This window comes from Erithacus rubecula (assembly GCF_903797595.1).
Source record: "Erithacus rubecula genome assembly, chromosome: 13".
Taxonomy (NCBI): domain Eukaryota; kingdom Metazoa; phylum Chordata; class Aves; order Passeriformes; family Muscicapidae; genus Erithacus; species Erithacus rubecula.
In genome coordinates, this window is record NC_136665.1 from 5726368 (window position 1) to 5739646 (window position 13279).

General features: G+C 38.3%; 1 protein-coding gene across 1 annotated transcript in view; it reads left to right on the top strand.

Annotated features, from left to right (window-relative positions):
- LOC306807598 (store-operated calcium entry regulator STIMATE-like) overlaps nt 1-13279 on the top strand; it is a 36882-nt gene that overhangs the window by 18468 nt on the left and 5135 nt on the right. The window contains 5 exon segments of the mRNA XM_079317324.1: nt 1144-1192; nt 2991-3086; nt 5328-5449; nt 11590-11702; nt 12624-12701. Of these exon segments, the coding sequence (XP_079173450.1) occupies nt 1144-1192; nt 2991-3086; nt 5328-5449; nt 11590-11702; nt 12624-12701 (458 nt within the window).

A 13279-nucleotide genomic window follows, 5' to 3' on the forward strand; every position in this document is an offset into this window, starting at 1 on the left:
GAACAGAAGGAAGTAAAACCTATTTGTAAACGTCATCCTTAGTGGAAAGGTTCTGCATTACTTCGTTGTGTTTGTCTGTCTTTGGGATGTGTAAGGATTTAGTATCTTGCAGCTGTGACAAAGAATGAATCTGTGTTAGGATGTGAGGTCAGATCTCACAGAGGTGAGACTGCAACAGCCCCTGCCCCAGGCCTGACCTGTGGCAGGAATGAGTGTGAGTTCCCAGCAGGAAAAAAGGGTTTCTTGCCCAGAAGGAGTTAGAAATGGAATTTTCTAAGATGACAGGACAAACTGCAGACCAGACAGAACAAATGTATGGAGCAACCACTGTTTGCATATCAGCCCCTGTCCCTCTATTTTCCCACTCTTGTTCTTCAGAGGTGATCTGGAGCCTTCCAGATGGACCTGGGATGGCTTGGAAGTACATGAAAGTAGCTGGGCAGGGTATGGGAGGAGCTTTCTATCAGATGCCCAAACAGTTTGTATCATAAACTGCATTGAAACTGCAATAGACAAACTTACCCACTTTTTTGCCTTTGTGTATAGTTGTAATTAATTTTAATACTGAATTTTATTTTCATTTTCAATACATTAACAATTATCAACCTTTTGGTGAATGATTATCAGACAAAAAAAAAAAAATCTGTCCTTCTTTCCCTTTGGAATTCAGTTTACAAACAAAATAGAGGCACATTGTCAGAGAATGTATTTGTCCTACTACTGAGCCACTTGATTTCATTTTGATATTAGGGATCTTCCCCATGTTATGAGAATACTTTCCAGTTTGGGGTTGGGTCTCCAGTGAGGAAAAGAAACAGCTCTTTCTAATACCTGCTTTCCTGTTGGAAATTAAATTTTCTAGATGGGCAGTTGTAAAAGCTCAGGCCAATGGAATGGTGGCCAGATGTGGATTATTGTTTCATGTGAGGGATATTGGCAGTCAGAGAGTGGAGCTCTAGTAACTTAGAGGTGACAGAAAAGAGTTTCTTTAAAAATAGATCCTTGGAGTTTGATATAGTGAAGTGCAGTAGAGTAAGATCCATTTCATCAAGGATGTATCCTTTCAGCAAGATGATTTGCTTTCACTTTTCTGTGTTTTTGTTGCTGATTGTCTTCAATTGTGTTTATTTTTTTTCTCCCTAGTAAAACGCTTCAGAGAACCAAAGCATGAAAGACGTCCCTGGAGGATATGGTAAGTTTCTGCATGCTTTATTCTTAACTTCTTTTCTTCTTGCATGTTGTAGAAGTTGAAGGGATGATGCTTGTGTATGATGATTAAAATAAAGTGATGACAAGAAATTGGTAACTGTCAGTGAGGAGCCAAAAAAGTTACCAAAATACATGAGTCAGGTTGCCTTCTGTGTGTTTCCTGGGTAGTCATTGCTTACTGAACACTTGCAGGGATCTGTAGAGATGTGCATTTAGGCATAAAGCATCAAGTTGTGCTTCTTCCTGAAGATGTCAACTTAGAGTAGCCCTAAGATGCATCTGAACATCTACAAACTTGCTTAAGCTTAGAAGATCATCTCAGCTGGGCTTAAATAAAATTCCACGTTTTGTTGGTATCCTACTGTGTATAAAATAGAAAAGAGGGTGATAGAAGATGCAAATACATCTACCATAAAAATTATTTGTGTTTATTACATTTCTAAAGTTATTGGATTGAAGCAATTCCAATATAAGGTGTATCAATTATGAGACTGGTCTAAGTGTTAGGCTGCCATTCCACTTGTTCAAGAATTCAGTGGTTTAAATTCCTCTCATACAATGCTGCTTCTCAAAACTAACACTGACCTTTATTTTATTGAAAAAATAAGTACAAAATCTTTGTGTGCTATAGTCTGCCTCAGCCTGAAATTATGACAAGTGCACTGATAGCTCTTAATTTTTAAGTAAAGAATCTTGCTCTGGGATTCAAGTATTGTTATTTATAGCAGGGTGCACTGATTAGATAAGTAACTCACTGGCTTCTTGCTTCATCTCCAACACTCTGCTCTCTGTGTCATGCAGTGAATGAAGAGATTAAAGTTCAAGACAGTTATCAGGGAAGGTAGATGAATTCAGGTATAAAATATCATTTGGATCTGTTGAGGTATTTAGATCTTTTTAGACATGGAAACGAAACAGGCAAAATTGTTATTTTTCTGTATAATACAAAGAACACACTCCTGTATGCAGAATACTCTTGTTAAGATTCTTATGTTTTACATTTAATACATCTACTGGAAGTTTTGGTTTTGTGCAAAGGATAATGTAAAAAGAATGGTAAGGGTTGGAGTCATTACTGAATGACTGTCTCAGTTGGGGTTTATATCTTCCCCTTGAATAACAAACTGTTTTCTCTCTGACTTTATCATCTGCTTTGGAGATAATACTGTCAAGATTGGAATTCTTTTGCAGTGTGTTCTAAGTTCTGCACTGTAGATAAAATGCAGTGAAAGCACTTCATGCTTTCAGGTGAAAAATATGCTGGCTTTTAAATGAAATACTGTAGATAAAGGACTCATTAGTCCTTTAAGTTGTTCACCCACAAGCACATGATGAGGATTTTATTTTTGTCTGTGCCATAAGCTTGCTAAAAATGCGTAAACATAAAAGGTCCAAAATACCTATCAGGGCTGGGATACTCATTGTTTCCAGGAGGTTATTAAAGACTTAGCTAGAGTTAGTCAGGATTAGCTCTTGGATAATGCATATGATACCAAGAGGATATCCATAGACTTTATGTTTACAGTGGTAGGTTTCAAGTTAATATGATTTGGGTTATTGGTAGGAAAAATAGGGACAGAATTTAAAATGGAACATTGCTAAACTAAAATAAATAAAGCTAAAATAAAAGCTAAATACCGTGATACTTTTATTATTCTGGTATTCTGATTTGGAGTAAAAAAAATTAATAGAGTTGGAGTTTCAATTAACACAAATTTGCAATGTCTGGCTGTGTTGTGAACAGTTTTGTGTATCTTAAAAACTGTTTTTACTTTATACAGGTTTTTAGATACTTCCAAGCAAGCCATAGGGATGTTGTTCATCCACTTTGCAAATGTCTATTTATCAGACCTTACAGAAGAAGACCCTTGTTCACTGTGAGTGTTTGGAATTTTGGAATAACTGATCTTTATGGAAGTTCTGTAGCTGAGTTTGGTGCATGTGGATGGTAAGACAAGATAAAGCTGAGAAGATAGTTTTCATGGTAAAAATCAGTCACTTTAAAAAACCTGTAGTTTAAGCTTAGTTTATCAAGGATCAGGATTCTTCTCTTTTAGTTCATGGCTGGCAGGAGTGTGGACTGTGTGTAGCTATTTTAAACCTAGAGGGCAAAGCCTTGCTACTTGTCCCTGTCCAGTGAATAAATGAGAACTTGGGATGCACTTTGCAGTTCGTTTACTGAAGGTACTGAGACCAAAGGAAATGAGTATCTAGTTGTGTTCACTGTGGTCAAGGAGGGCTGTAATATAAAGTGAGGTTGCTTTCAGGGTTATTTAGCAAAAATCATTTGTGTTTCTATTTGCTTCTAAAACCTACATTGACTGCTGCAGTATTTATTTTCATTTTGTTAAAAATGGGAAATCTTGCTCAGTAGCCAGGCAGTTAGTAGAGAAATTAATTCTGCAATGTCACGCTTGGAGCAGTGTGACTAAACAGATAAGCATTTCTCGGTAGAGTATTAAACCTGAAGATTTTATGACTGAGACCCCGACAGGCTCTTTACAGGAGCTCCTGAAGTAAATGGTAATTGTTTGGGTTTGTTCTTGATAAGGCTCATGCTCAAAGTAGCTTACACATTCTGGTAATGGAAGCTGTGAAATTACTTTTAAAAGCCCAGTAATTTGTCTTTTAGATCCAATCCAGTTCCTTTCGATGGCATCTGTTGTTCTTGGGTAAACAAAGGAGACACACAGCTCAAGGAACATGCTTGTGTTGCTGCACAAGCCAGTTTTATATCCCTTACTCCTCCTTGGTTCCTTCTGTACTCCTGCATGGCAGAAATGTGCAAGAACACTTGCTTTTCTCTTCCCAGCACAAAACATTTTGTTATATATAAAATAAAATGCATTTATTTTAGCACATTAACTGTAAAATTTGTTATAATTATGACAGTTTCAATAATACCAGGCATCATTGTAGGATTTTCTTTGTTTATAGATTTAAGATAGGTTTAAAAAACTGGCAGGTGCAAATTAATTTCATTCAATTTTTATAACTCAAAGTTTATATTCAAGTGAGGTAACAAAAGGATGTCAGAAATCGTCAGTGTTTAAAGCTAAAGCACAATAGTGCATTATGGTATTTTAAATAAAAAATAACCTTGTGCTGTGTTTTCAAAATAAGGTGTTTACTGACAAGTTCTCTCCTGCATTTACATATTTTTATTTTCAAATCCCACTTTTAATGTAAGTGTAACATGACACAAAGCAAATAAGAAGAGAGTGAGGTTATTCAGTGTTCTCAGGATTATCGAAATTACCATGTGGAGCTGGATAACTTCCTCAGACAAGGGTGCAGGTTCTTGATAGCAGGAAAAATATCCCATAACATTAATCAAAATCTGTCTTAGAAAAAATATTTTGTAAGTTTGAAAGTGGATCCAGGCTTTCCTGACAGCAGCACAGCAGGTCCTGTGGGCAGGTTAAGGGCACATCCCGGGGTGAGCACATGGGCAGAGTCCGGCGTGTTGGGAATGTCGGTGTTTGGGAATCGCGGGTTTTTGGGAATGTCGGTGTTTTGGGAATGTCGGTGTTTGGGAATCGCGGGTTTTTGGGAATGTCGGTGTTTTGGGAATGTCGGTGTTTGGGAATCGCGGGTTTTTGGGAATGTCGGTGTTTTGGAATCGCGGGTTTTTGGGAATGTCGGTGTTTTGGGAACGCCGGGCATCCCCGCTGTGCCGGGAGCCCTCCCTGGCTGTGCAGTAGGTGCTGGCAGCTCTGTGTTCCTGCTCCTGCCGCTGCCTTCCTGCCGCGGGCTTACAGCAGCCTCTTGTGGCCTCGGCGGGACTCGTGCAGGCTCGGCATTGCCGACCTTCCTCTGCAAACACTCTGCCTTGATTTTAATGTTTGGCTAATGCAGCGTTAATTGAAACTCAGATTTGGTGGACAATTATTAGACAGTAACTTTTTTTTAGAAAGTTTTTGGGTCTTGAAGGACAGAAAAAATACTGAGACTGCTAAAACTATTTCAATTCTAGGCTCTCAGTGTAATTACAGAAGTGGGTAAATGATTGTTCTCAGTACTATGGCTTCTCAACATGCTTACAGGTCTTTTATCAAACATAACCTGTAGAAAATGGACCCTGACTCCTTGTTTTCATTTCTGTTTTTTCCTCTCAGGTACCTTATCAACTTCTTACTAGATGCCACCTTAGGAATGCTGCTAATCTACATTGGGATTCGTGCTGTGAGCAGCATTGTGGAGTGGCAGCAGTGGGAGTCCCTCCGCTTTGGGGAATATGGTAAATGTTTCTGTTTTGGCACTGGAGTGATTCTCAGAATACAATCCCTGAGTATTTCAGCAAGAGGTTAACTCACTCTAAAATCCTTGTACAGTCATTTGAGTATTTCACTTTTCATAAGGGTTCTTTTAAGTTCTATATCTAAGCATACATCTTCTGTCTCAGAAAACTTAACAAGTCTCTAAGCATTTACTGATTTTGGAACAACTGCTTGAATATATTTTTTTTTAAGTAGTGATTCAACAAATTATGATATTGGCTAATCTCATGGAAAAAATACCAGCATGATAAATTTACTCTGAAACACTTCTAAAAAATGCTTGCTGGAAGGTCATTTCCTATTCAAACTTCCACTGAACCATGTGCCACTGTCTGAAGACAGAGACACAAGTAATGATCACTGGAGCTTGTGCATGTCAGGCCTGTTCTGTTGGTGAAAAATGTGTGAGGGACAGACTGTGAGATCACTTTCAAGTGAAGTTGCAGAGTTTTTCTTCCATTACATTCCACAGAAGTCCACTGCATTGCAGCAGTTAAGGATTTGCAGCTGCAGCTGAGTATCACAAATACTCAACATCAACAGTGTGTTGATGTTGTTCAGTGTGTTATTCTCAAATCACTGAAAATGAAAGTTTTGTATATATGCTAAAAATCACATTTGAAGTCCCTTGAGACAGGAATGGGAGGAGATGCTGCCTTATAGGGGAGCTGTAGCTCTTCATCAGAGAGAAGAACCACCTCCCAGTGATTTGGGAGGGGGAGGAAGTTTAAGAAAGTAAAAAATGTTTGCCTAATAAAGAAAGAACTTTCACAGCAGTTTCATAATTATTATTGGTAGAGGTTTTGGGTTTATAGATTTCTTTGGTTTTAATGATCCTAAATAACTGACAGAACTAAGAATAAATAAAGGCCTTGTGAAATTGAAGCACTTTAAAAGCTTAAGTTTGCAATAGAGTAACATTAATTGCTATTTGCTTTAATGCCAGAGGTTTAGAGATGATGACAAGAAACTTAGGAGGAATAACTGCCCATATCATTAGGACCTGTTAGATTTATAGAGATTTAATGTGTGTCTTTTAGGGTACAGTTTATGGCCACTTAAGCTTTTTAAATCAGCACTGCCACAGCACTGTTTGTCTGCTTTTATCCCACATGCTACAGTCCAGTATTTCCACTCTTTTCCTTGGACTGGTACATATCTGACTCTTCAGGGAATTGACCAAGAGAGCTAAACCATCAAAAATTCACTAGATGTAAAAAAAGTAAGTAGTTCCTCTAGACTAGTCCCAAGACTTGTGTCTCTAAGGGATTAGGCAAGCACCAATGCCCAGGGAAGGCAGAGGGGCAAGGAAAGAGCTGAGACCTCTTGCCCAGAGCCCCATTTCTGATTGTTGGTTAGGCTTGAAGCTGTTTAAAGATATTTGAGCAGCTTTCAGCCCATATAAAACTTGTGTTTCCATTTAGAGAGAAAAATTTGTATCTCTTACAGTTATAGGTAGGTATTTGTAATCATGTCAGATATTAGATTTTATTTCTTTCTAATAACATTTTGAATTTTTTTGTGTGTCATCTGTTGTCCTTTCCCATTTTAATGTTCCTTTGACAGTAAGAATCTGTGTGGATGGGGAGATGTGGAGAGTTTATTCACTCCCCTGAAATTTCTCTATTTCTTACTGACATTCAAAATGAACCCTGGCTTATTTTAGTTAGGAGGCATTTCTGACTGCAGTAATTAAGCTCTTAAAATCAACAGATTAACTTGTGTTCTGTTGTGGAAGTGGCCTGTGTCTGCTCCAGTTTTGGCACTTTAAATTAGGAAATCTGAAACACCTGAACCATTTTATTGAATGTTCTCTGTGTGTGTGTGTGTGTGTGTGTATAAATGATGTATGAAATTACATAAACCCTCTTAGCTGTTCTCTCTGGTATCAGATCCTTTTATTAATCACTAACTTTCTTTTCTGCATCTTTATTAATGTGCTGCCCTGCCCTCTGTGTGTTAGGTTTTTAATCAAGCTACCATAGGGACTATTTTAAAGCATATTGCAAATCTGTGCTTCCATTAATCGTGTGGGAGAGGCTTCTGGTATAAAGAGAATTAAAGACCAGATGGAAAGTTGTTAGTTTTGGCTGTGCAGTAAGGTTAGGCCCTCTGTAAGAAATCCCATCTAAAAGACAAGTTGCATTGCACCATTTGCTGTCATCTTCTGATAAGTATCCCTGTTGTTCCTGAAAACCCTCTTATAACCAATTTATTTACAATTTTTCAGTTTGACCCAAAGAACACACTTATTTTTTCTAAGATTTTTTAAAATAAATTAAGCAGGATAGAAGAGGGGACTAAAATGCAGTTCTGTGGGGTTGCAAGTGTGTTTATAACTTGAGATTTTGAAGTTAAATATGGATATTTAGTATAGAATCACAGAGCAGTTTGGCTTGGAAGAGAACTCAAAGTTCATCTCATTCCACATCCTGCTGTGGGACCTTCCACTGTCCCAGGTTGCTCCAAGCCCCATCTAACCTGGCCTTGGACACTTCTGGGATGGGGCAGCCAGAGCTTCTCTGGGCACCCTGTGCCAGGGCCTCACCACCTTCACAGGGCACAGTTCCTTCCCAGTATCCCATCTAACCCTGCCCTCTGGCACTGTCAGCCTTTCCCCTTGTCCTCTTCCTCCACAGCCTTTCCCTCTGCAGCTCTCTTGGAGCCCCTTCAGGTACTGAAATGCTGCACTAAGCTCACCCTGGAACCTTCTTTTCTCCACACATCTCCTGTCCATCCCATGGCTCACTGAAAAGTATCAGAGTCTTGGGGCATTTTATCCGGAGTAGTAAAGTCATGTCCTCAGCTTGGAGATCAGTGTGATTTCAGTTTGTTTTTAAGTGTGGGAAAACAAACAGGAGCCCTCCTTCCACCCCCAGACAAGTCTCTTCTTGTGACTGAGTGATGTTTGTTTCTAGAGCCTAAATAATCATTTGTCTCAAGTTAGTTCTCACAGTGAGCTCATTTCCCTTCTTAGCTCTATTACTTGATCCCTGGTGATTTATTACTTGAAGCTGTCACAAAAATAGCAGTGTCCTGCTGGTTTTAAAAGCCTCTTCTTTATATGGAGGATGGTTTTGAGGCATAAATGCCTCAAGGAAGGAATGGATACCAAAATACCAGCATTTATAAATGGTGGCTGTTTGTAGCAAAACAGCACTGCAGCCTGATTTATGAACAAAGGGCCATGACGCTCCCTCGAGGACTATTTTACATCAGAATTTTTAATTTTATTGGATTTGTCTTCATATCTATGGTTTTGTATTTTCAAATTCATTACATCAGCAGTTGAATTTTAATAGAAGTGCAGAATCAGTTAATATATTTGGGTGTGTAAAGAGGAGAAAAGCAGTCATGACCTGTACTGAAAAGAATGTTCCCTGCATTCTCCTTCCCTTCTTGTCTTGAGCTGCTTTAGCTGCTGTGAGTAGGAAACAGGTGATAAATCCCTCCTGGTGATTATAAACTCCACTGGCAACTGAATTGTGCTGTGGCCTCTGCTTGGCTTTGCTTCTCCATGGCAGAGCTCAGAAATTGTATTTGATGCATCTTTTTCCTCCAGCTCTTTATTTGCCACTTGCAGAGCAACTTACTTATAGCCATGTGGGGTAGATAGCACTGACTTCAAAACTTTATTTAAAATTTCTTTGGAGTAGTTGGCATTTTCTTAAGAAAAAAATTTCAGGATCTGAAGAACAGAAGGAAATTGCGTGGTAGTTGAATAAGAGGTATTTGGTTCAAGAACTGTCTCTAAACATACTTCTACAAGGCAGCTGATGGCAGTGACAGATACAAGTATAGACTAATTTGGCATTGCCCAGCATTTTCCAAAAATGCTGCTACATTTGTCACTGCAGAGGACTCCAACTTTTTAATTTTTATTTTTTATTTGCTTTTCTTACAGTAGCAAGATTTCCATTAACTTGTTGGATTATTCTGTACATGACAGATATAAAATCAGAATTCAAGAGATGAGTGTAAGATACTTTAGAAATTAAATTAGAGCTTTATGGCTTCAGCATTAACTTTAAAGTTCTAATTTGGGTTTGTGTACATAATCTCTGAATGTACAAGTGTCCAGATATTCCTTGGAGCACCTTCTGGGTGTGGTGATGTTATTAACTTGAATTTCATGGCTCATAAAACCATTGAAGAAAGGATTGGTTGGAAAGGTTCTCCAGAGGTCATATATTCCAATGTCTTGCTCAAAGCAGATTAACTTCAAAGCTGAAGTGGGTTGCTCAGGGCATGGACCAGTCAGTTTTTAATTTATCCATGGTTTCAGATTTAAGAACTCCTTTATCTGAAGTACCTACTCCAATAGATTTAACCACTCTCACTGTGAAAGATTTTTTTCTTCCTATCAGAATTGTATCTTCACCTACCCAGTCTGTATCTTCCCACCTTTCTTCAAGGATACCACTGGGACACTGTCAGAAGACTTGCTAAGCTCAAAGCAGGCAGCATCCCTGTTGTCCCTGCTTGTAATTACAGCTGAGAGATAATTTTTTAGGTGCAGTAGGGCACACAAAAATCCTCAAGTAGAATTTAGTATACACAAGTTCTAGTTTCAGTCATGTACCAAAAAAAATCCCCAAAGGAACCAGCACCACTCCCTCCAAAAGTATTGTGGAACAAAACATTCATTGGTGAGAGTGCACAACACTTTTAATAGAATTTTAGTTTTTGGATGGACAGAATCTCCTGAGAGTTGCAAAATATGCAAAATGGTTTTCACTGTCTTTGCTTTTAGGAATTAAATAAAGATTGGAAAAGACATTAGGATAAACTGTTTGTTTCAATACTAAGGCTGTACCTAAAGCTACAAGTTTTTTAATATTTGCTAATTAGTGAGAAAAACTAGAGAATGTTAATAAAAATGTGGAGTACAGAAAATAACTGGTAAAATTTGATTCTCAAACCTAATTCAGGCCTTGTATCCTCAGAAGAATCACAGTTGCTTGCCTTTGACTTACTGATGTTTTCCCTTTCATATTTCTAACTCTGGGTTTTTACAAGAGAAGATGTAACTGCAGTATGTAATTATAAAACTCATCCTGCTAAGGAAGTATTTGTTGTTTTGGACTCCAGTCTGATTTATCAGTCTCTCTGTGTAGCATTTCAGCAGCAAACACTAAGTCTCAGACTATTACCAAGTATTAATACTGAAAGCCTTTCAGGAGTGTTCCAGAAAAGGAATCAGCAACTGTCCATTATGCATTACAAACACATAAAGGCATCTGATTTTCCATTGCCCATTATTCATCCCCAGGCTAAGAGTCTGGAGCTGCCTTTGAAGAGATTGCAGAGGCTGCTGCAAAGACTAAAGATCTGTCACCCCCTTCTAGAGCTTACTTTTGTTTTACAGTGAAGTGCAGCTTCAAGCTCACCTGCAAAGTTTATTAGGCTTACCAGTCCTCTTTTTGTCCCATTTTTTTGTCTTCTTTTTCCTTCTCTGCCTTCTTTCAAAGATTCTAATAATATGCATAAGTTTTTCTGTTCAATTATTTGTGGTCTTCTTTCTGCCCTCGAGGTACAGCAGAATTTCAAACCCTTTCACACTGAAACTAAAATATGATCCTAATTTTTTATTCAGTTTAATTGTTCATAGCAGCTCTTCTACCTATTGCTTCAGTTGGTTACTTGTGGTAACAAACTTTGTAGAGAGGAAAGCCTAGGGACAATGGTGGAAATCTAAGTTCTACTTAGACTGAAGGGAAATGTATTTTCCCCAGCCAGGTTTCCCTCAAATTTTCCTTTTTAAGACACTTAATATGTCATGATAGAGGATAAAAATTAACAATATGAGGAGAAAAACAATGGAAGTTTGTCTTGCTTTCATCAGGTTATATGAAACAGTGTGAGCATATCATAGATACTGCTAAATGGGACAAAGTAATGTTAGATTCAGATTCTGATACTTTTTGAAAACTGGGATGAGGCAGAGGGAGGAGAAGGAGCAGCACTGAAAGAATTGGAGAAGGCACTTCTGGAGGATTTAGCTGCCCTGCTGCCTCTTCTAATACTGCTTTTTAAAAATGTTTACTATGAAGTAAATCAAACTTATGCATGTATTGCATGTATTTCTTTTTTCTTGCAGGTGACCCCCTGCAGTGCAGTGCTTGGATGGGCCAATGTGCTCTGTACATAATGATTATGACATTTGAGAAAACCATCATCATTATAGTGCTGCTTATACCTCAGTGGAAAGAGGTTTGTGTTTTTACAGCATTTTACAGACAAGTAAATTTTAGGTGGAAGCTGTAAAGACTTCCAGCAGTGTTTATTGGTTTGGCTCAAGCATCATGATTGTCTACACTCATTGCCAATTAACTCTGTGGGAGTGGTATGTTCTTTTAGTTTAATTGGGATACTCCTAATAAGACCTTTATCCATTGTTAGGAATATCATATCATATCCTATCCTATCATATCATATTTCGAGGGTTTTTTGTAAACTGAAGTATCCAAAATTTAATTCTGTCTCCTTGTCTAAATTACCCTTGAAACTACTAAGTGGTTCTTTCTTTTCTTAACTCTAATTCTTGCCTACAGCTATTTTGTTGTATTCTTGTAGTATTTTAAAGAATTTTCTTTGCCTGACCTTGTTGATAGGTTTTAACTGTAGGCTTTTAGAAATTTGTGGTGGATTAGTGAATCCACTGATACTAACTGCATTAATCTTTATTTTGATGGACTCTGTGTAACCAGGTTTTCAAAGTGGTGCTGTTACTGCCCATTAAAAGCAGTTGGCTCTATTGTATGCTCTGGACTACTTTGGGAGCTATCTTCTCATTACTGTGTATTTTATAAAACTCTGCTCTGTTTAAATTTCCTAAAGATGGAATCTACAACATGTTCCTTGGGAGCAGCTCTAAAATGTTCAAGATGATTCTAAGGCAGCTCCTCAGACTTCTGTAAACAAAAATGACAGCGATAAGTTTCTTGTCAGCCCCACTTACTTATCTGTGGTAATTTATGAGCTGTCCTAAATACTTGGCTTTTCTCAGAACTGCCCTTTTTTGGTTCACCTGCGTTATTTTTGTCACATTAGCTTGTACATGAACATTGTCCTGCCTAAGCCAATGTGTGCACATACTGCAGTGAGCTGAACTTGATCCTTTTCTTTTCACAGGTGGCTTTATTGAATCCAATAGAGAACCCCCAGCTGGAGCTGGCAATCGTCATGCTGATAGTTCCCTTCTTTGTTAACGTTAGTGCAACTCACTTCATGAGATGTTTACTTGGATATCCTTCTGCCATGTGTTCATTAATTAACATTAGTCCTTAAATTAAGCACCAGTGTACCTTGGTGCTTAATTAAAGGGCTTCTAAAGAATGGGTAAATTGTCTGGATATGTATTTTACAAAGCTGAAATCCACAGGGAGCTAAGGAACCAGGTTCAGGAGAGGGGCAGAAATGCCTCATAGACCCCTTTGGCCTGATGACTTCAGCAGATTGACTGACATAGAGATTATAAAATTACAGTGAAATTTGCTGCAGGGAGCAGTTGGTGTAAGGGCAGACGTCTTGTGAAGTATCCTGTGTCTGACCATAGCTAATAGCAGCTGGCCTGTGGTGGAGCAGAGGAAAAGGGCAAGTGTGCAGTCATCCTTCCCAAAGTACACTCTTGCAGCAATCTGGGATTTAGGGATTAGAGCCAGAGACAGTGTGTGTCCTTGCATGTGCTAACTGCTGGTAAAGCCTTGCTGCATGAAAAGTTAATATATGATCACTGTGAATAGTCACTACTTTTCTTATTTGCTTCTCTTCCACAAAGGGATAAAGTT